General features: G+C 37.9%; 1 protein-coding gene across 1 annotated transcript; it reads left to right on the forward strand.

Moving 5' to 3' along the window:
• Positions 1–1,715: 1,715 nt before the first annotated feature.
• On the forward strand, positions 1,716–20,656 carry gnai1 (guanine nucleotide binding protein (G protein), alpha inhibiting activity polypeptide 1). The gene is made up of 9 exons (XM_032589484.1): positions 1,716–2,200; positions 10,827–10,869; positions 13,012–13,153; positions 13,360–13,517; positions 15,814–15,942; positions 17,656–17,785; positions 17,869–18,022; positions 19,168–19,381; positions 19,526–20,656. The coding sequence occupies exons 1-8, from the start codon at positions 2,083–2,085 to the stop codon at positions 19,356–19,358; spliced, it is 1,065 nt and encodes a 354-aa protein (XP_032445375.1). The 5' UTR covers positions 1,716–2,082; the 3' UTR covers positions 19,359–19,381; positions 19,526–20,656.
• Positions 20,657–24,823: the final 4,167 nt, after the last annotated feature.

Here is a 24,823-nt window from a genome sequence, read left to right on the forward strand (position 1 = left end):
TTATTTTGACAATTTTTTATATATATATTTTAATGAATAATATAACTTTTAAATTCTAATAAAAAGGTTATTTTCTGTTGCAGTTTCACGCAACATGGCTATAGCTTCAAAAACAGTTGTGAGAACAAAATAAACTCAGAGATATGTTTTTCTGTAAGCAGAAGTAAGTTCTTTTGAATGCAAATCCAGTTCGGTGTGTCCTCTGTTAGTACAGTAGTTAAATGAGACTGTTCAATCTACAGCTGTATTTTGTCTTCCTGCAAACCTACAGGAGTTGTGTGTGTGTGTGTGTGTGTGTGTGTGTGTGTGTGTGTGTGTGTGTGTGTGGGCGTTTGTGTGTGTGTATGTATACATACAACAGAGGGAAAACACTCAACCAGTATATAACAAAAAGGTCAACGTGCCATATTTGCATTTCTTCTCATTTGGTCACATTTGAAATTAATACGATGCTTCAATTTTTCAGTGATCTCGACAGAAGAGTCTAGAAGTTAAACAGTAACAACCAGCGACTGTCAACGCTGATTATTCATGCTTGACTTAGTTTAACATGTTAAATTATTTAAATCTAAAACAATGGTTGTTGTACAGCTTGATGCGTTTACAATCAGTCTACCATCACTGGTTAGATGTGTGGTTCCCATGGGAAGAATACATGATGGATGTGTTGGATAATAATTTACATTTAGTCAAACAGAGGCTGTGGAATTCAGAGAACTACAACTATATTGTATATTAATGTTACTGTGGTATTACTTATGTCAGTAATTGTAACCCCTGATTTATATATTTACATAGAAAGTGGACATAAGCTTTAAAAATCTCTTTAAAAAGGAAATATGAGCTCTTTAGTGGCAATGCTTGAAGTATTGGCTATCACGCTGTTTCCGGTTTTATCTTTCAACTTCAAAATAAAATGTAATTTCTAGCCAAGACCTGCTAACCTGGCAGTATAATATAAAAACCACTATATATATATATATATATATATATATATATATATATATATATATATATATATATATATATGTGTGTGTGTGTGGGTGTGGGTGTGTTTGTGTGTGTCTAACTGGCTAACTATCTGCCTTGAACAATGGTTCAGTAATATGAGCCTTTGGAGATGAAATCAGATATAAAAAAAAGTCCAGTAGCACCAAACCACAATAAGACAATCAAAACTGAGAAATAACATTATGCACTGAGACCCTTTACACAGATCATTTTTAAACCAAGCTGTCTGACTGTGTCAAGAGCTTTTGACAAATAAATAAAAAACTGATGCACACTTTCTTTTTTATCAGTACCACTGATAATTTGACACTTTTATTGCTATAATAGTACAAAAATTACGTATGAGAAGTATGTAATTCTGAGACTTTAATCTCAGAATTCTGACTTTAAATTAATGTTCTCATGCATTGCTTACATCTCTGTCATCAACCCTATTTGCTTCCTGGTGTTTTGTCTTAAAGTTAGAATTATGAGATTAAAATCTGAATACAGAGGGGGATTATTTTTTCATTTGCCTTAATCCTTTTTTGTCGATGGGATTTTATATTGTCCTCCTTTTCTATAATTTCTTAAGGCTACACATTCCAAATATTTATTTTCTGACAGACGGGGCTTTCTGTTAGCGTGGTGAACTTTATTGTGAAGGGCTTTTCCGGATGTGACTTTGTCTGCTTGCGGAACTCGGCTGCTGTCGCCTAGTAGCTTCTCTCACAGTACCAGCAGTCGCTGCTGCAGCGGATGGACGCGTACAGTGGGCAGCCACATCAACGAGGGACTGCTTTACTATACAGCTAGCTTTCTATCGGAAGTAGCGAAAAAATTTTTTCAACCTGAGGACATTACATCTGGGTGAAGAAGCAATTTTTCTTTCTTTTTTGTTTTAAAGAAGTCGATTCGCTTCCCTTTTCTTCGCCCCAACACACACACACAAACAGATCGATTGCCCGTCGTATGAAAAAGGGCGTGTGTTCGGGGTGAGGGGTAGTTTGTTGAAGATTTCATGTGGGTATATATGGTGTGTTAGATATTTTTTTTTTCCACACCACCTGGGTCTGAAGGACGTAGTGGAGAATGGGGTGCACGTTGAGTACCGAGGACAAGGCGGCGGTGGAGCGCAGTAAAATGATCGACAGGAATCTGCGGGACGACGGGGAGAAGGCAGCCAGGGAGGTCAAGCTGCTGCTGCTCGGTAAGGAAGAGAGCCGAAGCTGGGGGAGTGTGGACGGGTGGGGACTCGACTAACTTCTTTATGTGTTTGAAAAGAAATTATAATTTAAAAAAAGAACTACTGATCAGCAAAAAAAACCCCTAAAAAACACTTCATTTATTGCTTAATGTTAGTTGTGAATTGAAATATTTGGGGGTTTTTTTTTCAATCCGCATCGTTAGCACCCCCACCTTTTTTTTGCTAGCTCAAGTTAACCGTTAACTCTTCACTTCTTCGTGGTTTAAGACACGGCGAAACATCTGTTTTAACCCTTTTTGTTACTTAAACATCCACTACTTTGACTTATTTAGTGGTAATGTATCGTTTCGAGACTTTTTCTTATATTTCGGGGGTTTGACTTGGATTCATTTTAAGTTTTTTCTTTCTTAGTGCCATTAGCCTCCTCTGCAGATCGTTTGACTAAATCATCCTAACAATGGCACATTTCCTCTAGTAGCAGTGGAAGTCGACTCGGTGCTCATTAGGAGCCCAGGCCTGAGTTATTGTGACTGTGTTTCAATTAGTCTTTTTTTAGCTTTTTTTGGTTGTAGAGGACATAAGGCCGAGTATCTGAAGGGCTGAACAGTTTTTCCTTCACTCCATAGTAATGACAGAGGCACAGCCAAATGGGGGCTGAAGGGAGGTTATGGCCACTCCTCTAAATATGTATGAAGGCAAATTTAACAAGAGTTGTATGTCAGACACTCTTTAGTATCGGATAAGAGCCCTCAAAAAATATTGAATTCAATCACCTCAATTTTTGCCTTAAAAACTCTTAAACTTGTAAAAAAAAAAAAAGTTCTTTGTTGACTTTTAATTTAATTTAGATATCTTAAATTTATTTATTCGTTTCTCTGTTAGTTGTGTTTTTTCCCGTATTTGGTTTAAATTGATTTGTGTAGTTCTGGTTGAGCAGTTTGGGGATTTTTACATTGTACAGAACTATGAGCATCAGTAGGCAGAAGGAATTTATTGCTGAAAATTCAGTTTGTTGTTCCCACAAAACTATAAAAGAAATATGCTTGTCCTTTTTATTTTTTGTATGAGATCAAAAATATTTTCCTACCATGTCCGAGGTTTTTTTTTTTTTTTTTAAGGCATATGATTAAAATGTAAAAAAAATTTAAACGAACAATTAGACTTTTTTCCCCCGAAATTCCTCTTTATTCAAATTAGATTTTTTATAAATTCAGTTAAGGAAGAGATTCCTAGTTTACTGGGGGAAAACCCCATTTGATTATATGTGTATATTAAATTATGTGGTATTTTGAGTGAAGTGTACAGCTTCCATAATGAAGTCGTACAGAAAGTGGAGTTTTAGAAATTTTAATCTAATGCTTTGGTGCTAACCTTGTCTTTAAAAGAGAAGAATTTTGTACAGCCCCACTTACTGTTTTATCTCATTTTTTTATTTTTCCATACCAAAATTTTAATGGTATAGGGTTTTTTGCCTCACCACTGGAGACAATAAAAAGAAATAGACCGATATTATTATCTGTATGTTGACTTAATCAACAAAAATGCTGCCAATAAATGGCAGATCATACATTACAGATTTACTACAGATTTATTTTTTATATATATTGTTCATTTGTCATTTTTGTGTTTTTCATAAATATCTGTCATTATTTCATTCCCCATATTATATGACATTAGCTTCCTGAAGTTCTGCTTTTGGTTTTTGTGGCCCTCATCAAGCCGCCCCTTTAAGAAAAAACTTCTGGCCACACCTCTGATGATTATATTTCTGATTTTAAATGCTTGTTTTGGGTTTATCTCAAGTTCAACACTAAGACGTAAACTGAAATCTCTTGTGCAACCAATTCCGTAAATTACATCTGCTGTTGTGAAACAAAGTTTGATTTATCTAAGCCACATAAACAGCAGTTTCTTAGCCCTATTGTCACTTTTCACCTTAAATAACCAAATCTCCTGTCATTACCCTTCCATTACTCCTGGGAGTAACTCATTTTGACTGGTTTTGTGCATCCAAATCATTTTCCAAACCACCAAGTGTTACGCCTATTATTTCAGTAAGAAAAAAAGACCTGTCACACATGCTATTTAAACACACACCACACCCTGTACACACTTGTTCGTGTTGGTGTTATAATCTAATGAATTTTTATGCGAGTTATTTGCATTTGGAAGGCAGTTCTGTATAAAATTGTACCATTGCCTGTGTTAGTGGAAACATTTGCTTCCCTTGTAAATAAAATGGCAGCAGGTGAGAAGTTTTCCATGGGTTCCATAGGTAGCTTGCTTTGGGAAGTGTTGACATGCACACATGTTGGTATGTGGGTTAGCAGGACACAAAGTCTGAGACCTGTACCAGTAGCAGGGAAACACCTGACCGAGGCTAAATAATAGGAGTTCTCAGCAGCTTTTCTGGACGTAATTGTGGGCCAGCGCAAGACACACACTATTCCTCATGTGTTTTTTGCTGATCTGTGCAAAAAAAAAAAAAAAAATCCCAAAGATTACTGAGTCGTGCTTCAAAATGCCTAAAGGTTTATTCAAGGTTGGATAAAGTGTCTGTTTTGCCTTGTTTGAGTTTGAAATGAGACCTTTTGGTGTTGAAGGTAAACACATTCCTCCTGCGCTCTGGAACCAGACGGGACTTGCTGATTGAAAGTAAGCAAGTCAGGTCAAGTTGTTGTTAACGTTCCTGAAGGCTTCAGCTCGACTTTTCACTAACCGTTGCATAAACACACAGAAACCATGTGACGCTGCTGCTCCAGTTCATGACAGAACGGCTGGCATAGCGGGTAGCGTGGCGTCGCCTGTCGTTCGTGTTCGATCTGAATGCCGTGGTAACCAGGTAACCCGCTCGGCCTCTTCGGGTTACGGGACTGGATGGAGGCCGCAGAGAGCCTGTAAGATGAGAACATCTAATGAATAGTACATGGGAAAAACACAAAACCAGAGCTAAGAGTCCGCACATAAACAGATGCAGAAAAGGACATTAATGTGGAAGTAGCTGATTCACAAGCAGCTCAGGCATGTTTTACTCTAAGCACATCCTGTCGACGGAGATAAAAAGGTCAACAAAGCTCGTGGATCGAATGTAAATGGGTAGTATGGCTGAAAGGAGGCAGCGGGTTGTGTATCTTGTGGCTTTGACCCCTTTGCTCAATGTGTGTGTACATAAAAATAATCTAGTGAAACACACTTTTGTGTAATATTGGTGTAAGTTACAGAAGAGCACATGTTTTGAATCAATCCGATACTGACGTTTGTATTTTTTTTAAAACCCAGATATAAATGTACTGAATTACACATTTATTTGATAACTCTGTGCCAGTAGAGCACACTTAAAAACACCAATAGCTTCACAAGCTTGGTTAAACATGAAAAAACAACTTTAATTTGTTCTGTCAGTCCAATTAAGAGTGTAACAGTCAATGTAAAACAAATAATAAAGAAACTGGAACTGACAAAAACAATAGGTTGACTACGTTGATCATAAATAAACTTTCAAATTATTCAAAAAGTACAATTGGGAATTCTAAATATAAAGTAAAATAAATAAATCTAGAATTTTTTTCAATATCAGGACCAATACAGATAACGACATCGGATCGGTGCGTCTCTACTTCTACCACCAAAATTCTGTAGCTACACTTTGGACTTTATAGCTGTGAAACGAAGGTTTGTAGAAAATACTGAAGATCCGTTTCTAGTCTTCAGGACATTCAATGTTAGAATATTTCTACCTTAAGCAGAATGAGGACCATCTATTTTCTCCAAAACAGCAGATTAACTGAGATAGAAGCTTTTTTGAAAATTTCCCAGTCAGACCAAGGGTTATAGGATCGCTTCTTCTTGTTAAATCATTGCAGTTTTTTGGTTGAGGCTTGCATGTTTGGAAAATTATTCCCTCTGGTTTTGGATGCTACGCAGCTGGAAGGTATTTGTGCTTTTGCTGTTTTACTTTTGTAGCTACAAGGCATAACAAGGCAACAAAGTATCGTTTTTACCACTGGAAGCAGGTGATTAGCACCTGAAAAACTCAAATATCTGAACTACGACCCCAAACTCCAGAGGAGTTGATGACCAAGCTTCAGGGATGCAAAGAGAGAAGGAGGAAGTTCAAACCATCTCTTTCATCGATCGGGCAAGAATCACATCCCAGACTCTGCGGTCCTTCTGCCAGACAGAGATTAAAGTAGGTGTGGCAAAAGCGAATGAGGTGCATTAGCAGAGTTCAGGACATAATCAGACATATCGTCTCTTCCCGGCAAGACTGGCTTCACAACCTTTTGAAGATACTTGGATGACATGAATTACAATGTATTTTTATAAAATCCAATTTAAAAATTGGATTTTTAAATTCCAATTTCTATTCCACTACAACTAATAGCCAGTTGTTAAATGCGTTGCCTTTGTTAATCTTAAAGCAAAACGAGAGATTCGCAGCAGCCAGAAATGTTAACATTAGCTTAAGTCTTTATTAAGCTAGGCCTGGGTTTATTTCAGTGGAATTACAATCCCTGCTTAGACGTATTTAAATCCAGCAGTCATTTCATGATTTTCTTATATGTATTGCAAACTATTAGCATTTTAGGCTAACAGTTTTAGGCATGATACGAAATTTGTTCCTTCCCATTTCTTCACATCAAAAAATCTGTATTTTATTTTTGTTGTTTTTGTTCATTTCTACATCCATTTAAACCCATAAACAATTTTCTACCCATGCACTGAAATACTTCTGTTTATTTATTTTTATGGTTAATGTTCTAAATTATGGGTGTATTATATTTAAAATTTGTAGGAGTTTAATAGATAACTATATTTAACTATTTTAGTTCTGATCACCATTAAGGACTACTGATCAAACCAAAATAGGTGACGACTTGTTGGTACATATAATTTATAACAGTATTATGGCCATTTTTCTTCATGATAAACATGAACAGAATATAAAAAATTACTTTAAAACATAATTTTTATAATGTGGAAGGAAAATAGCCTAAAGTGAAAATACCAAAGCAAAAGTAGCCAGTGTGGAAGTGGTGAAATTAGCAACATTAAGCTAATTCCATTAAAACATCTGTTCAGCATCACATCTGCAGCTCAGACTCACTGCTGCCCCCACAGGCTGGCTGTGGGAACTACACACAGTACACACACTACACACAACGCTGTGGTTTGTGGGTTAATGAAATTGACCTGCTTTATGAACTTACCCACATTCAGGCGGTGCTGGGTTGATTTCTCTTGCTGGTGGTGGCTGTTTGTCTCTGGTATCATTATGACATAAAGCTGAAATTAGCATTTGAAATGACAGAATTTTTGCATATTACCTTCTGCCTGTCAACGTTTTCACGAAGCTCTCCTCTTCGTTTTGTTCCCGCCGTATTCCCATCTTCTCCAGGACCCAATTATCCTGCTATTCATATCTACACACTGAAATAGATTACAATCTCCTCAGCCTAATTACTCTTTCTATAACTGTTATGCAACTGTGGGCAGAATTTATTAATAGTCCCTGGTGTTTCACTGACTTTTTTATTGTACTGCTTTGGATGTCCCCCAGTTCTTTGTTTTAAAATCGACGCAACAAGCAGCCAGATCAAACTTTCTGTCTTTTTTTTTTTTTTGCTCGTTGGCAGCTGGAACCCTGTGATTAACCGCGGTCATTTCTCCCCGTTGGGTAGCACCGCTCGCCAGCTTCTGGAAACCTTCACCAGTGACTCATGCTTGAATCCACCCAGAGGGAGATGTAGGCAAAAAAAAAGAGGAATCGGATAGCGAGCAAGAGGAACAATAAATCATAAAGGAAGAAAAAAAAGACTTCCGGGGGACAGAAAGAATGTAAAAGAGGAATAGAGATGCGTAAGACTGGAAAAAAAGCTGCTAATGTGTTGAGGACATTGAGCCAAACTCTACAAGCGTTTATCTTGATGCTGAAAAATGAAAGGAATTTTCCGCGATTAACGTTTCTCCAGGTGTGCTTTTTGTTTTAAATCACAGTTTGTGACATAAAAAAATCCTGGAGTTTGGAGTTGCGGCAGGCCGGACAGAATCGACTCCTGTTTCTCTCTGGAAGAAGCCCACCGAAAGGGGCTCAGATTCTCCCAAAATAACCCCAACCAGAAACAGAAAGCAGCTGCTGCAGCGGTTTGGGTCGGCTGCAGCCTTTAGGTGGGCGTATCAAAGCTGCGGCGCGTAACGAGACTCCGCAGAAAGGGCCCCGATAAGGTCAGATCTTTGAAGAAACTTCCAGACTTTGTAGAAGGACACACCCTTTAATGGCACCACTGGTGTTTAGTTATCACAACACATGGCTCACGTCTCTTCTATCAATCTGGTTCGGATGCAAATTTGATGGGATTAGTCCAAATTTTACTGCTGAAAAGCCGACAAAGCAGCTGTGAACACATTTCTTTGGTTCTGCCAAGAATCTTTCATTTATTAAATTTACAGCGCTGGCCGTATTTAACGCATTTATTCACAATTTTGCAGGAAATACTAAATTAAAGCAGCTCTGTCGGTATGCAGAGTGTGTGTGGCCCTGTTAGTGGCTCCCAGGCAGCCAGAGATGGGGCCAGCTGACCAGTGAACCGTGTTCAGCCAGGCAGCGCCGCGGACGCCTATGTGTGGTCCCTCGGGGATTCACAGCGCCGCGTGTTTGGCCTCGTAGGGCGTAGAGCACACACACAGACACAGCAACACTGGAGCACTGACATATGATCAGAATACGTGTCCTCAGGTGATAATCACTCCGCTTTACTTCACATCTGTTGCCATGACGAAAGAGATGCAGTAGTTTGCTAAAGCAGTTCCAGATTTTGTCGCCACAAACCTCAATGCGTTTCATTTTGATTTTATGAGAGAAGACACAGCAGGGCATGATTGTGAGGTTGGGTTTGCAAAATAAAAGCTGAAAAGTGTGGTGTGCACGTGTATTCAGCCTGACTGGTAAGGAGAGCATTAATTGAGGCCAATTAGCACTGACTCTAACTTCCTGTTGCAATTAATCAATTAACTCCATGCTAAATTAAAATTAGCATGACGACTTCCTTTGATTTATGTTTTTAAAGGGAAGTTATGTTTACAGAGACGACATAATGTTTTCAGTTGTGTGTGGTCCTTATCTCCATTTTATTTGTTTTTGGTTATTTTGTATTGTTTAAAATATCTTCCAGTTTCTGTCATCTTTGAAAGGACAAACTTGACTTATTATGCAATTATTGATATATGATTTGAAAATGGTCTCTGAAAACAACATTATAATTTATCACAATAATTACTTGGAGAATTTATTGTCCAGTAACAGTTGTTGTTGTGAAAGGCCTAGTGGCAGCATAATGTTGTGTGGAAGTGATTTTTTATTAGGAACAGAGAATTTGGTCAGCAAATAAATGGATCTCAATCCTTTTAAATCCTGCTAGAATCTGCAGAACACTGCAGAGTTTGTCACATAAAGTTATGATTAAATCAAGGTGATCGCATCCTTGAAAAGTCTTAAATTCTTTAGAATAGGAAGTTTCCAGAAACATGTTATTCACAGGTCTTAAATGTGGTCTTGACAGGACTATTTAACTTTGTATATTTAGTGTAAAAAAAATTCTGATGGGACTTTTCTGTCAGGCAAAAGGTTTGGTCGCACTCAGACAGTTGAGGCTACCCTTGGGTATGTTAGCAGCTAGCTAAGTAGCTCTTTGCATCAACTGTGCAAATGTATCACCAGTTGGTCTTAAATTTCTTTCTTAAATTCTTTCTTAAATGAGTTGGTGAAATTTGCAGCAACTCTGACAATACATGGTTTAATGGTATGAAATACTTTGCAAAACACTTTCTCCTTTGTGCATGAAGCTACTTCCTGTTTAAACAAAACTAACTTGGCAAAAGGGCATTGTGACTTTTATTTTTGCACCTACATTGAAAGTGGAACTAAAATAAGTATGTTTTACACAAGTGCTCACAGTTTTTTCGGGTCTTTTTTCTGTGACTGGATCAGGAGGTGACAGAAATGGTAGAAGTCGGCGTGTGGTTCCACTTCCCCATATTCTGTTTCTAGAGTAAAGAGAAGCTGTGACTTTTCCCTGGAGCTTCAGTGTAACACGAGGACGCTGCTGCAGCTGAGCAGACCTAATGTAGCCGATGGTAAAGCTCATTAGCGCGAGTCGAACAGGAAATGTTTTGGATGGGGGCCTTGCTTCGTAAAGACGGGGGCAGCAGGTGGTCAACATGGCTCCCACTCCGTCCTGAAAGGAGCCAAAGCAGTTGCCATGACACTCTGAGTGATCTGCACGGCCTCCTCTGCGGCGCCTCATCGGTCAACTTAACTGTCTGATTAGTCAACAAGCTCACAAGGCCTCGCCGCCTCTCCACTGACACCGCGTTTCCCTTTTTTCCCTCACACGTCAACAGCAATCTATTCGTCTAACCCCGAGCCTTCGTGCCCAGACAGCACGACGATAAAATTCCTACCACGCAGTGAGTCGGCGTGTTCAATAGAAGTTCCAGCAGCGGGAAACGAGAGCGAGCACGACGGCAACGAGTCGTCTTAGCGAGTCTTTTTAGGTTGAGTCGTGGAAACGAGTTGAACACCTTTCTTCTGATTGTTTTCGCTCTAACAAGAGTTTCTTGTGTTTTCCAGGTGCTGGGGAATCAGGGAAAAGCACAATTGTCAAGCAGATGAAGTGAGTGTCATTTTACTACAACATCTAATTGTTTTATTTTAAAATACATCGAGTAAAGTCACTTAAAAAATACAAGATACAGGCTGGACAGAGATTACTGTGCAGCAGGAAGGTTGTGGGTTCAAATCCCAGAATTCTCTCTGGGTACTCTGCCTTTCTCCCAGGTCGATTGGCCTCTCTAAATGACTCTTAGGGGTTAGTGTGTGTGGAACAAAAGGGAAAAAAATAGGACTTAAACAATTAATCAGAAGAATTAATCGATTATCAAAATAATTGCCAACTAATCTTTTTATTGTTTAATTGTTAACTGGAGTTTACAGACTCAAAAAACCATTTGCTGAAAGAATTAGACACCCAGAGTAGTAATTGCACCAAAACTGTGTAAAAAAATATATACATATTGCATGTAAGAATAAAAAAGTCCTAATTTGTCTGTAATTATGTACAACCCAGAACTCCATAAGTGACGGTCTTGGCTTCACCGGGTTCAGATTCTGTAATAAAACATTTTTAAAAAGTCGAGCAGGAACGGCTGAGCTTTTGGAAGCATTGTTTTAAAAATATTTAACTGCAGACGCATCCTTAGCTACAAATGTTCAAGCGTTCATTAATGGAATATTACTACATTAAAATAAAAAGTCAATAGAATTTTTATTATTTAAAAAAAAAGGAATTAAAGTATTTGTTCATCTTTTAATGCATTTCTAACATTGTATAAATTAAAAAGCTGCAGAATGTGCCAGTATTTTTTCATTCATTTAATCAAATAATAATCTGAATAATAGGCAACCACAATAATTGTTAATTGCAGGCCTAAAAAATGTTTTATTGTCATTAATGTTTTTGCTAAACATAATTTAAAAAAAATTTTTTTTTGCAGCCAAAATCCATGAGATGTGCAAAATAAACAGTAGTTTACACCACAGGACATTATCTAGTCTCTGTTTCTGGATTGAAGTGAAACTGGCAGCTAAAATGAATCCCGTCTACTGACGCCAAATGAGTCACATTTTACAGTCACAATTTTAGAAATATCCTCAGTAAATATCAACGCACCAGAAACTTTTATTCTCCTTTGTTTCTGCTCTGTTCTTTTTGGATTTGTGGCGTATTAACCACAGCAGCCGTGAGTCAAATGTTTTCATTGGCAGCTCCATATTGAGAAAATCTTTTTTTTTTTCCCCCTTTTTTTTCTTTATCTTTCAAAGCGGCGAGCTGAAGGACTCGCATGCAGCACTGGATAGATTGTGTCTTTTTGAGAAAGAAAAGTGAACAAACAGGTGGAGATAACATTTGCTGCAGGGCTGTCAGCTCGCACACGCTCAGCAGGAGCCGCATGCTGCCGACGCTTTTCACAGGAGAAAACAACACGGATCAGAGTTCTGCTGTCCGGGGTGTTGTTTGGGTTAGTTACTTATTTACAGACAAACGACGAAGGTCCTGTACGTTTCCAGGATCGCTGAGAAATCTCTCAAAGTCTGGAATCTGATGAACGGATTATCTGGATTAGTAGGAAAAGGAAATTAAACTGGTATTCCAGGAATTGATTCTTTAGTTTTGCTCATCAGCCCATCTATTTTCTATCAGTTATTCACATGCCTTTGTTTATGAAGCTTCTTCATAAACAATTAACTCTTTTATTTATATCATCCATCCATTCCATTTCCCACCATGTCCATTTATTCTTCCGTCTAATCATCTGTTCATCATCTATCTGCCCTAATTGACTAATTTATTGATTATATATGATTGCAAATTGTCATTATTACTCCACAGCTCCTTCATCTCCAGTTTTTAAAGCTAACGGAAAATCAAATGTAGATTTTAACACATAAAATCTACTATTATCTTTGGACGGGCTGAACATGAGTTTTTTACTATAATAGTAACTCAATAAGACAATTCCCAGAATTCACATCTTCTGTAGATCAAGAAAGCGAAAATATAATTACCAACATACTTTCTAGAAGAAAATCACGCTCTAATACGAAACTGCAGAACATTTAAGGCTCTAATCTTACATTGTTTACATTCTTTTGAAGCTTTTATCTAAAAACGATGGAACTGTGGGGAAAGAAAAACTCCCTAAAAGATGATCAAATAAAAGAGAAAAATGTTTGTTTTTTTCCCCCCGTTTTGCAGAATCATCCATGAAGCGGGTTACTCAGAAGAGGAGTGTAAGCAGTACAAGGCTGTGGTCTACAGCAACACCATCCAGTCCATCATCGCCATCATCAGAGCCATGGGACGCCTCAAGATTGACTTCGGTGAAGCTGCAAGAGCCGTGAGTGATGGGAGGGAGTCGGATCCGAGCCGGAAATCTGAATTTATGAAGCACTTTTACAGCCTCCTTTACATCCTACCTACGTTTTCTCTTTACAAAAAAAAAAAAAAAAAAACACCTGCATGTCTGTTCCAGAAATGAGCATTTCAGTTTGACGTGTTTAGTTTTCCTTCTGATGGCGGACGAATGTGTTTTCGTGTTGCCAGGACGACGCCCGGCAGCTGTTCGTCCTGGCCGGCTCGGCGGAGGAAGGCTTCATGACGGCCGAGCTCGCCGGCGTCATCAAGCGGCTCTGGGTGGACCGGGGAGTCCAGGCCTGCTTCAGCCGCTCGCGCGAATATCAGCTCAACGACTCGGCGGCATAGTGAGTCACACAAACGCACACAAACAAATGGGCGGCTTGATAATCGGCTGGTTCACCAGATCGGTGAGTCACTCGCAGCGAGGACGCCGCGATCCGCTGGGTTTATGTGAAATTGCTGGCGTTTGGGTGCAAACAAACAGAAAAGGTGCTTCTGCAGCCGAGCAGACGCTGAAACGGAGCCGCAGCATCTGTCTGGACTTTTACTCTGTCAATATTTACCTTCCTCTGTCGAGCTAAAAGAGCACAGCTTCCAAACGCTGCTTAATCTTTGACCTTACACTTCAGTACAGCATGCTTTTTAGAAAACACACAGCAGTTCGCTTCCCTCTGAAGCTAAAGTTTGTGATATTGGACATTTGTGATAATATCATTTGTGAAACAAATGATATTATCACAAAACAACTTTTTTTTTTTTTTTTTTTTTTTAAGAGCAGCTTTGTTTTGTTGCTCTGAAGCAAACACAAGCTGTTCTGCTGCAGGTCACTGCTGGATCATTAGTTCCTCCAGTCCCACTTCCATGTGTTGGAAGACAAAAGAAGGCTTACAGATTTTTTTATAACCTCAATGTAAAGAGTTTGAGTCATAAAATTTTTGTTATGTAATAAATAGATTCAGCAAGCGAAAACTAAAAGTTTCAGCAGTTTGAGGAATTTAAAGAATGTAAGACAAGGTTTTCCCCAAAAAACCTGCCAAGCCCGCCGTGGTATCAGAATATAAATATGCACCACACTGTTTGGACTTTTAGTCATTTTGTTATTATCCTTCCACTTAACTTTATGTTGCTCTGTCAGATAAAATCCCAAACATAATATGTTTATTTTGGTGATTTTAATGTGACAAAATGTAGGAAACATCCGCCATGGTTTGAATACTTTCCCCAGGCAGTGTGAGCTGATCGGTGTGTGTTTTTAGTAGCTGTGAGCTCCCAGGTGGGGTCCTGAGGGACCACAGCAGGTTCTGGCAGAATGTGGGCCAGCCCCCCAGACAGATGGCCAGTCCATTACCGGCCTCACACATCGGGAGCTTCCTGTCCAGCTACACATTGTCCTACAGTGGGAGGGACTGGAGCAGCCACTGGGAAGCTACTGACCACTGGGAAAACAATACACACAAACACACACACACACACACACACACCGAGCTGAAAAGAGCAGAGATTAGATTAACAACTGGGCTCCTGTTTGTTGAGGCAAAGCTTTGGCCACTGAGTTAATGGGGTATTGTTTAAGTTTGACAAAAGGAATTGTTGCACTGAACGTCTTCTGGGCTTTTATTTCACCAAAGATGGAATCATCTGCTTGTTTTAAAACTTTTAACTGCAAAATGTTCTGCTGGCGTTCAGCCGACTCCCTGTAGCTCAGAAAATAGACTTTTAAATAGTATTTTTAGTTTCTAAATCACTGAATGGCTTAGCACCACAACACACTAAAGATCTGCCGCTGTTGTATCAACATGGAGAAGCAGCATTCAGCTTCTACGCACCACAAATCTGGAACAAATTTCCAGAAAACTGCAAAACAGCCGAAACAGTTCCTTTTAAATCGAGACTAAAAATCCACCTGTTTAAAGACTTTTGTTCTTTTTGAAACATTAATCAACAATCTGGTGTGTAACTATGGCAAAATGTAATGCTTCAATTGTGTGCTCTATGAATGTGTATTTTTGTGTTTTTATGATTTAAAGTACTTCGAACTGTACAAATAAAATTTGATTTATAGAAATGTGATTTTAGTTGCTTTAAATTGGTGCCAGAGGTGGGTAGAAATTAGCTACATTTACTTATTGCCATTAACATGAGTAACATTTTGGAAAAAATGTACTTTTAAGAGTATTTTTATTACTTTAAGGAGTTTTATTATGAAGCATCCCTACTCTTATATGAGCTTATTTTAATCAAATGTTTACCAGACGCACACCTTCAGTTTTTGTTAGTTTAATAAGTTTTATATTTAATGAAGTTGATTTTTTTGTTGTCAGATATTATTTTGTAATTATGTAAATTGTTATCATTTTGGTCCTGAAAATACTAGTGTGGATGATGTAATTTTTAAATATTAAGGGATGTTTTGTTGCCTTTTACCAAATACTTTTTTTACTCTTGTCACTTCTTGGGCAGCTACTTTTTACTTTTACTTTAGTAATAACATTTACTTAAGTAAAAACATGCAGAAGTACTTTGGTATAATTTTAGCCACTCTGCCCACCTCTGGTTGGTGCAGAAGAAGAAACGCTCGCCTCATTTCCTGCACTCTTTCGCTCTCTGTTTACATTCCTCTTCCCTGTGTCCCGCTCTCAGCTACTTGAACGATCTGGACAGGATATCCCAGCCCACTTACATCCCGACCCAGCAGGACGTCCTGAGGACCCGAGTCAAAACCACGGGCATCGTAGAGACGCACTTTACCTTCAAAGACCTTCACTTCAAGTGAGAACGTTGGCAGGGTTTTTGACTCAAACGCTTAATTAGCTTTTTTTTTTTTCTTCCTGTCACTGACTCATCTCCACCATAGAAACTCACTTTGAACACGTACAGCTGTAGGTTTATGACAGTCTCAGGGTGTTGCGCACATCAGCGGTGACTCAGTCGGGGCCTTTTGTTGACGCCGTAGACGGGAAGTGAAGGGGGGCGGAGGGGCAGCAGGCGCGATGATGTCACGATTGCAGGGATTGTTGGCGATTTCAGCATCACTGGTGGTTAGATCAGAAATTGAACAATGAAAGCGCTTAAAGCGGTGAAAGCTTTATTTATTTAATCTTTCTGGCTTTATTGACAAGCAAATGTGGGCCTGAGCTGCTAGTATCTGTTTTATAAGCTGTAATTAAGGTTTTTGGTGCTTTTATTGACATTTACCTGCAAAACCGTGAGTCTGATTTGAGAAAAACAGCATTAGGTGTAGGGGTTCACAAAAACGATAAATAAAAACAAAAACCAATAAAGAAAACACTCAGAAATGACAAAAACCTTGAGTCAATACACAATTTATCCATCTAAATACAGTAAAGTGTTTCTTCAAGAACAGATTTAAAGATATTAATCAAGTTTATCTTCCTGTTGACCTTACAAAATGAATTACTAAATATTCAGAAGATCATTGCGAAATAAGCAGAGGTCTGCTTATTGCTGCCCTCTGTTTGCATTTTACATTTAAAGCTATTACTAATAAAACATAAATACATATTCAATACACTACGAGGCTGTTAGAAAGCCTTTAAGTTAAATGACAATAATAAAATAGCACAAGATGGCAAAGTACTGAAATATTTCTTACCCAAATGATTCCAATGCTAAAGTTTAAAGTCTCTGTGTTTGGATCAATATGGGAGGAAAAACTCACACAGTGTGACATTTTCCAGCCTTTAATTTCAGTAAATAAAACTGAAATGTAAAACAAACAGACAAAAAACAAAGTACCGGTATGTGCCACTACTGCTGCAATGTTTACTTCTGAGTCAAAGAGCAAAGGTCAGAGTTACCCGGATTATATCTAACCCAAAGCAGCAACAAACTTGCACTCGGTGTGTTTTTGTTACTGTCCTTCAGTTTCTGCAGAGTTCTGGTTCTTTGGTGTCTTCCTGGCAAAAAAAGCTCAACTATTAAAATTGCATAATGGTAACTGTCGTATTTAAAGACCCAATAATCAGCGAATTATTGGATAATCCTTCTGGATTATTAAAAAAACATAACTACTACATTTACAAAGTAAAATAAAACCAATTTTACTTTAGTTGCTAATGTTTTTTAAAAACAAAGACAAAATGGTCATATCTGCAGTTCTTGTATTAGCGGTTAGCATGTGTAGCCTTCCTGTTATTTGATAAAGCGTGGCTCTCTGTTTAATAAAGCGCATTTTTTGCTTCGTGTTTAGGCACCTCACTCTTCATTATTCACTATTAGCTTCTTTTCTGACCTCTGTTATCGTTAGCATGACGTGTTAGCTCTCAGGTCTGGTGCATTCAGTAACCTGATAAAGATGGGATTTATGGGTTTTTGACCGATAAAGTTGAAAATTAGATAATTCTAGTTTTCTTTTTTTTTTTTTTTTTTTCATAAAAGATTGAGTGAAATCACAAAAATGTGTTGTGTGTGATTATTTTACTGGTTGTGTAGTTTGCGGTAACGCTTCTGTCTGCTCACCAGAATGTTTGACGTCGGCGGTCAGCGATCTGAGAGGAAGAAGTGGATCCATTGCTTCGAGGGCGTGACGGCCATCATCTTCTGCGTGGCGCTGAGCGACTACGACCTGGTGCTGGCCGAGGATGAGGAGATGGTTGGTGAAACAGAGGATAGATCATTCTTTATGGATCACTGAACACAGCTCATAACTTTCTTCTTCTTTTTTTTACCCTTCAGAACCGAATGCATGAGAGTATGAAGCTGTTTGACAGCATCTGCAACAACAAGTGGTTCACAGACACTTCCATCATCCTCTTCCTCAACAAGAAGGATCTGTTTGAGGAGAAAATCAAGAAGAGTCCCCTCACTATCTGCTACCCTGAATATGCAGGCAAGACACGGGCTGAATCCAAATGCATGCCACACTTTTCAGATTCTTATTTCTGGAAGAAAAAATGATAAAACTTGTAAATCATCCAAACTCCCAGTAAAATAAATTGACATTTGTCATTTTAATAGTGGTATGGATACTTCTGCAAGGCTCTGTATACTAGGGCTGGGCGACAAGAAAGTTATATCACAATATTTTACAGTACTATTGTGATAACAATAAACTATAACTATTTATTATTTCTTTTTAGGTAACTGGTTGTGAATGAATAGCACAATAATTATAGGTCCATAAACACAAATTGAGCTAATCACTTTTACTAACGAAGTGTGATTTGTATTATCACACTGCTCACAGTAAATGCATTTAATCTGATTTTTTAAAATTTATTGATATTTGTTGATACTCTCATTGAACAAACAGTGGGGAAAAAAACATTTGGAGGGGTTCAAACATTTTTAATTTGATTTTTCATGTCAACATTGACAAGAAATTTATCATGATAAATGATAAACGTACGATAAATGCCCACCTGTATCGCGCATTATTAAAAAGTCTTAAAGCATCTTAAATTTATGTGTTTAAAATTAAGACCTTAAAATGTCTTAAATTCATTTAACAAAAATAAGTTGGACTTAAATATGTTAATATTTACAGCTCTTGCATTTTGTTAAAGGACTATTTAATATGTTACTTTTCTAAAAACACTTTTTGCCAAAAGTGTTTTTTTTTTTTGTTTTTTTTGCCTAAATCTTTTAGGAAAGTGACAATATTCTATGTAGTTAAAATTTTTCTCATGCACGCTTTACTGTCTCGCAAAAACTTGAGTCGCGTGCAGTTGCTGTTACCGCCAACTAGCTGCTAATATAACCTTACTAGCTAATTAGCAAAGTTAAAGCTAGCTAGCTTTTACATAAGTACAAATCCATTTGGCTGGACGATGTTTGTCTTAGCCATTAGCTCACTTCTGTTGACAGAATTTGCAGTTTCTTATATACATTTCTGTAGTGACAAAGGTCTTAAATAGTCTTAAAAAGTCTTAGATTTGAGTTATTAAGACCTGCAGAAACCCTGATGTGTTTTGGTTGCCTCTTTCTGTGCGATGTGCTCCTTCGCCATCCTTACGCCCGTCTGGCATTCCTCAGGCTCCAACACGTACGAGGAAGCGGCCGCCTATATCCAGTGTCAGTTCGAGGACCTGAACAAGAGGAAGGACACCAAGGAGATTTACACCCACTTCACCTGCGCCACAGACACCAAGAACGTGCAGTTCGTCTTCGACGCCGTCACCGATGTCATCATCAAGAACAACCTGAAAGACTGCGGCCTTTTCTGAGCGACGAGGACGACCTGCTTTTGGTAGGAATTTATTTCTTTTATATTTCTCAAGGCTTTAATTTAGATTTTTCTATTTTCTCCATGTGGGTGCGTAGAGAAGCATTGGTGCCAGGGTCGAGCTCTGCCTCTCCATCCATCATTCTTTCATGTCTCCTTTCTCCTCAGGCGGTGGAGCCAGCTCATTGTGCATCTTTTGTAGAGAGGATGAGAAGAGGATCAGTGATGGACCAGTGCTGTACTATACGCCACTTTTAACAGCTTTATTTATGTTTCTGTCTCGGAACATTCTCAACTAGCGTTATTACATTTGTGTAGGCTGTTTGTATCAATGTAAAAGCATCACTTGTCCTTTTTTTTTTAAATGTTTTAATCTTTGTTTTTCATTTCCAAGGAGTAGGAGATTTCAGCGTTCTTTGCCGCCATTTCTGGAAACAGAAACCTTGCCGTTGGTTGGAAAAGCTCCTTTTTTTTTTTTTCCCAAAACAAGGATGGAGGAAAGCGGAACAATTCCGAGTCCAGTTCGTTGGTACCTGTGCCTTCGCATGCCTTTTACTGCGGTCATAGTCTCGATGCTTGTTCTGTTGCCTGCTGAAGTTGTTCTATACATACAGACGTAAACTGTTTTCATACATTAGTGTCTCTACTATCTTCTTTGTGCACATCACTGAGCTGTTAGGAGGGGGAAAATATCTGTAGGTTCAAGGCGTTCAACATGTAGCCTCTTCAGTCCTTTTAGCCCCGCCCCCTTTGCATTCCACCTGTCATGACATTCGAAGGCCTTTCCGGCCAATCAGAGCTCAACACTGAGATGTATATTGTTACATTTAGCCCACAAATCTGGGGCTCTGGTTTTTAAACTGTACAAAAACATATATCAAATGTTCCCAATCATTCAGAAAGCGGTTAGTCAAGGCACTGAGTGTTTAATATACTCAAGTATTTTAAGTACAGAGACCAGGTTTATCACATTTTATTGTATATTTTAACATATTTGGAGAAGACTTTGGACTGTTGTAAAGTTGAGGGTGAAGCGATGTAAGCCATTTTGGAATTTTGAGTATGTGCTTAGAGATGAAAGCATTCCCTGTATTTAAAGAGAAGTGTGACAGTCGGGTTGTTTCTCTGCGGTCCAGAGGAGAGACGACACACACACACACACACGTAAACAAGCCCAGGTCTTTTCATGTAAAGAAACTGCCACAACTGTCTGTGTATGTGTATGTTCTTCATGTAAAGAGAATCTTTGTAGACTCATCTCCCTTATTTTGCTAATAAAAACCATTTACAAACCATTAATTGTTGTTTTGTGTCTGTAGCGTTTTAAGAGCTGCATTAAACAGTGTGATTATATTTTAAACAGTTTGGTTTATCCAAAACATCTGTCGCGTTGAATTATCTTTAATGCACATTTAGAGAACAAATGAGATTCTCTACTAACTTTGCATCACTAAAATAACTTTACCTTATTTAAAGTTGGGGTATGTAACTTTAATTTTAAAAAACTGTTTTTTACAGTTGTTAAAAGGAACAGACAAAAATCAATTGTATAAATAAATGCAATCCCTTTTTTTATTTATATTTTGAATTTAATTTACAGAATTTTACAGAGGAACCTAATTTTGTTTAAATATAAACTGATGAATTTGATACAGAGTTGAACCTTATAGAAGTGTTTTAAATAAATGTTCTATTTGTTTACACAATTCCTGTTGTCACAAAAGTTCAACAGAACCTCTGGACCATGTGAATAGAAAAATTAGTCCATTCACATCTCTATGTCCTGATATTACAAAAAGATAATCAATGAAAAAAAATTACCTCCTCTGCCTTTGCCCAGTGCTAACTACAGTAAAAAAAAATTATTTTGAGATCAATCCCAGAAATATTCTAGAAAAAAACTAGTTTCAAAAGTAATTTTTTAAAATATTTTTAGAATTTTTATTATTTTTTTGTATTGTATCTAATTTTTTTTTTTTTGCCCCAGTACATCATTGTATGTATTTTCCCTCTTAAAAAAGCTCAAATGTTGTTTTTTTTTTCTTTGTCACGTCTTATCCTTTCCCCCTTTTAGATACGTTTCCCATAAACTAAGCACTGCATTCCTTACATTCCTCCTCAGACCTGGAAACCACAGGGATGGTCGGAAAGATTCGTCTTCAGTTTTAGCATTAGCATTAGCATTAGCATCGCTCTCGCCAGGAAAGCTTGCGGTCATGAAACTGGATCATGTCACAACATGCGGCTTCATTAGAAACACCGACACGTACATGCTTAAAATAGTATCTGCCTCAAACCTCACCTCCTATTTGCCTATACCTGTGATGTAAAGCCGCGTCTCGTCTGTGCTTTTGCATTGTAAATTTGCTGTGCCGAATCTCGTGAATGGCGTCTGTGACGTCCTCTTGATCCAGCAATCCCACTGCAGAGAAGACGATTTGCATCGAGTAATATGTATTTGACACAAATAGCCTGCGGTGAGAATAGAAATGTCATTGTACAAGGTGGAAGTTTTGCATCTCCAACCAGCAGAGGCTCCAAGTGTCTCCCATTTCTGGGTTTCTCCAACTTTTAGATGGACATTTCTCTCTCTGCCTCCAAGTGGAAATTGCTACAGAAATTAATAATATTAAGTTATATACTCTAAAAGACAGGGACAGGGTGTCATAATATCAAACTGATGCTAAGAGGCATGTCTGACTTTAGTAATGATTGGTTAAATTGAATTTCACCACCACAAATCAAATTTACCTTTTTCACCTTCCATGGTTTATCTGCATGCAGGCCTTGATGTCAATCTGCTCAAATGGAAACAGAGGCGACGTTAAATCAGCTCCAAATGTGTTCAGGTCGTCATAAGCATGAACTTTACCTCTGAAAAGTGACAGCGCTTCACTAATGCTACTGTTTACTCTACCTGCGCTCTAAAAACTCTGGTGTTTACTGTAAATACAGATTAAGAAAAAAGTAAAAGTATTAAAGTTTTCATTTATTGTTCTTACGAAAACGAAGTTAATCAGTAATTCATATATGAAATAATGTAGACATTTTGAGTTCCACTCCATGCCAGTAGGTGGCGGTAATGCAAATGGTTTTTGCCAACCACCGATAAAAATCAGTAAGAAGGAGACATTAAGCGTGTTAGCAACATATTAGCCAATGACGGCTTCAAAAAGTCTCTATTTAAACTAAATGAATGTTTGAAACCAATTCAAATTGCTATAAAAGTCGCTTTTTGAGAAAATAAAATTAAAGTTTTATTAAAACTCGAGTTTTACACCCCTCTATGATTTCACCTGTGGCTTTCCTGCTGCGACAGGTTCAATCTGCAGGAAACTGGAGTTCAGGTAGGTCTGTTAAAGTTAATTTCCCCTTATATAATTGTGATTACATATTCTGTGACTATATTGTGATTATATATTCTGACCAGAACTAGATCTCATTGGAATACAAATGAAAATTGTGTTTTTTGTGGAGCGATGTACGTTTAAATCATTACGTTGCACTCGGACATTTCAAAATAAATGGCGTTTTATTAAGTTTTGTGATTTTCTGCCACACAGGGACAACTCTAAAAGAATTTTCTTCTAAAATATATATTTTTAAAATTCGCCAAATGTTGTGAAAATCAAATTTTAACAACCCATCCAAAGTTTTTTTTCCCCTGCCAAACGTGTTCAAAAGCAATCTGGCAACGCTGTTAATCATATATCTGGTGTAGCTTTTTTGTAAATTAGATTTTTTTTTGTTTATGTCATTTTATTTCAATCACTCAAAAATAAATATGAATTGTTCATATTCCAACTAAAAGGAGATATGTATGAAAAGAAGCAGAACAAAGTATAAACTTTTATTTACCTCCTATTCACATAAAAAAAAAAGAATATCACAGGCATATTTCAAATAAGCAAAAAATATACAAAAAATCATCAGCTTATCCAACATCATATTGCTTTATTGTAATAATTTTCAAATTTCTTTTAAATGCATAAAGAGATTTAGATTGTTTTTATCTCACTGTAAAGATTATTTTTACAGTTTGGAACTGTCATATTTTCAGATTCAAACGCAGAAATACTTTTATTGATCCCAAAGGCAAATGAAATGTTATTCTAACTAATATCAAATTCCTCAAAGTCATTGTAGATAATGATGGCTATTACTGCTGTTCTGAATCTAAATCATTCAAAAATCTTAGTTCCTTTTAGGTTGTATTTACTAATTTGTTTTAAACGTTGTACGGTACATAAATTTACAAATATTGTACTCAATTCATAAAGGTTCAGTAAGTTTAACTGCATAAATATTGCAGTTACACTTACAACTCAAGCAGCTCTCTTCTTTATTGCCATTGTAAAAATGTAAATAGGTTTCAGGATTTAACAGAAAATGGAATCTGAGCACTATTATACACACTTCTTTGCTGTATTTTATGTAAGGGATGCCCTTTTTTTTTCAAATGTGCATTTTATACGATCCGGGTCGCCCCACACGCTTTGCATGTGCTCTTTTACCGACGCTGATTTGCATCCGTGCATGTCTGCTCTTTCGCGGCGGGAGCCTGCATCGTCACATGTGCCCGTTGGAAGTTGACAGAAAAAGTCTGAAAGAGGCAAACGAGGGGTAAAAAAAAAAAAAAAAAGGCGGATCCCATGGGGTCCACCAGCCGTCGGAGTTGAAGTGTGTCTGTGTGAGGATGAGGATGCTTTTATTTTATAGCAGCTTTAAAGATGACAGCGTGTGATGATGGGCGGCCATGATGCAGCAGAATAAAAAGGTGACACTGAGGTTTTCCCCCCCGCCAATAACCAGCGGGTGGGGGACATTTGAAGTGTGTGTTTATGTGAGGGAAAAGGAGGAGGAGGAGGAGTGTGTGAATAGATGAAACAATAGAGGCTTTATTTGAGTCTTGCTTGCTGCCTGTTCTTCGCTCGCTCACTTTCTCTTGGGGCATCAGTTGGTAACAGAGATAAGACAGGCTTATCGGCTCTGCAGCCATGTTGGACAGGACGCATTGTAACGCCACACCAGACCCCCCCTCCGCACCCTCCGGTCCCCGCTGCGCATTCTTCAACTCTCTGGTTTGTTCACAGAGCACCACCTCTGCTTCATTGTACACAGATTATTCATGGTTGACTCTTTTATCACACAAGCCCTCTATCTTCTAGGCAATTTCTATTTTCTGCAGCTTTGCTTTGCGTGCTGAAGTGGCCTCTCGAATAGCAAAGAGTGAGTCTGCTTTATGCTGTCAAACATGCCTGAGGGATCAGATCACTCATATTGTTATAGACCCAGACTTTTATTCTTGGTGTGATCTCAGATATTTGACATTCTTTGCCGTTATCACAAAGATAACCAAGTAAGTTTTCTGTCATCTTTGGACACCAGAGGTTATTGTTACTTAAGTTTTCCGAGTTTTAACATTAGATTATGTTATCACAAGAAAATGAACTTGTTGTCATAATT

Source organism: Xiphophorus hellerii, chromosome 17 (assembly GCF_003331165.1).
Source record: "Xiphophorus hellerii strain 12219 chromosome 17, Xiphophorus_hellerii-4.1, whole genome shotgun sequence".
Lineage (NCBI taxonomy): Eukaryota > Metazoa > Chordata > Actinopteri > Cyprinodontiformes > Poeciliidae > Xiphophorus > Xiphophorus hellerii.

Bases quoted from the DNA above. Each gene is read 5' to 3' on its own strand.
- gnai1 (XM_032589484.1), top strand. From the start codon at position 2,083: ATGGGGTGCACGTTGAGTACCGAGGACAAGGCGGCGGTGGAGCGCAGT. The intron at 10,870-13,011 runs GTGAGTGTCATT...CCCGTTTTGCAG, and splicing joins ACAATTGTCAAGCAGATGAA to AATCATCCATGAAGCGGGTT. The intron at 13,518-15,813 runs GTGAGTCACACA...TCCCGCTCTCAG, and splicing joins CTCAACGACTCGGCGGCATA to CTACTTGAACGATCTGGACA.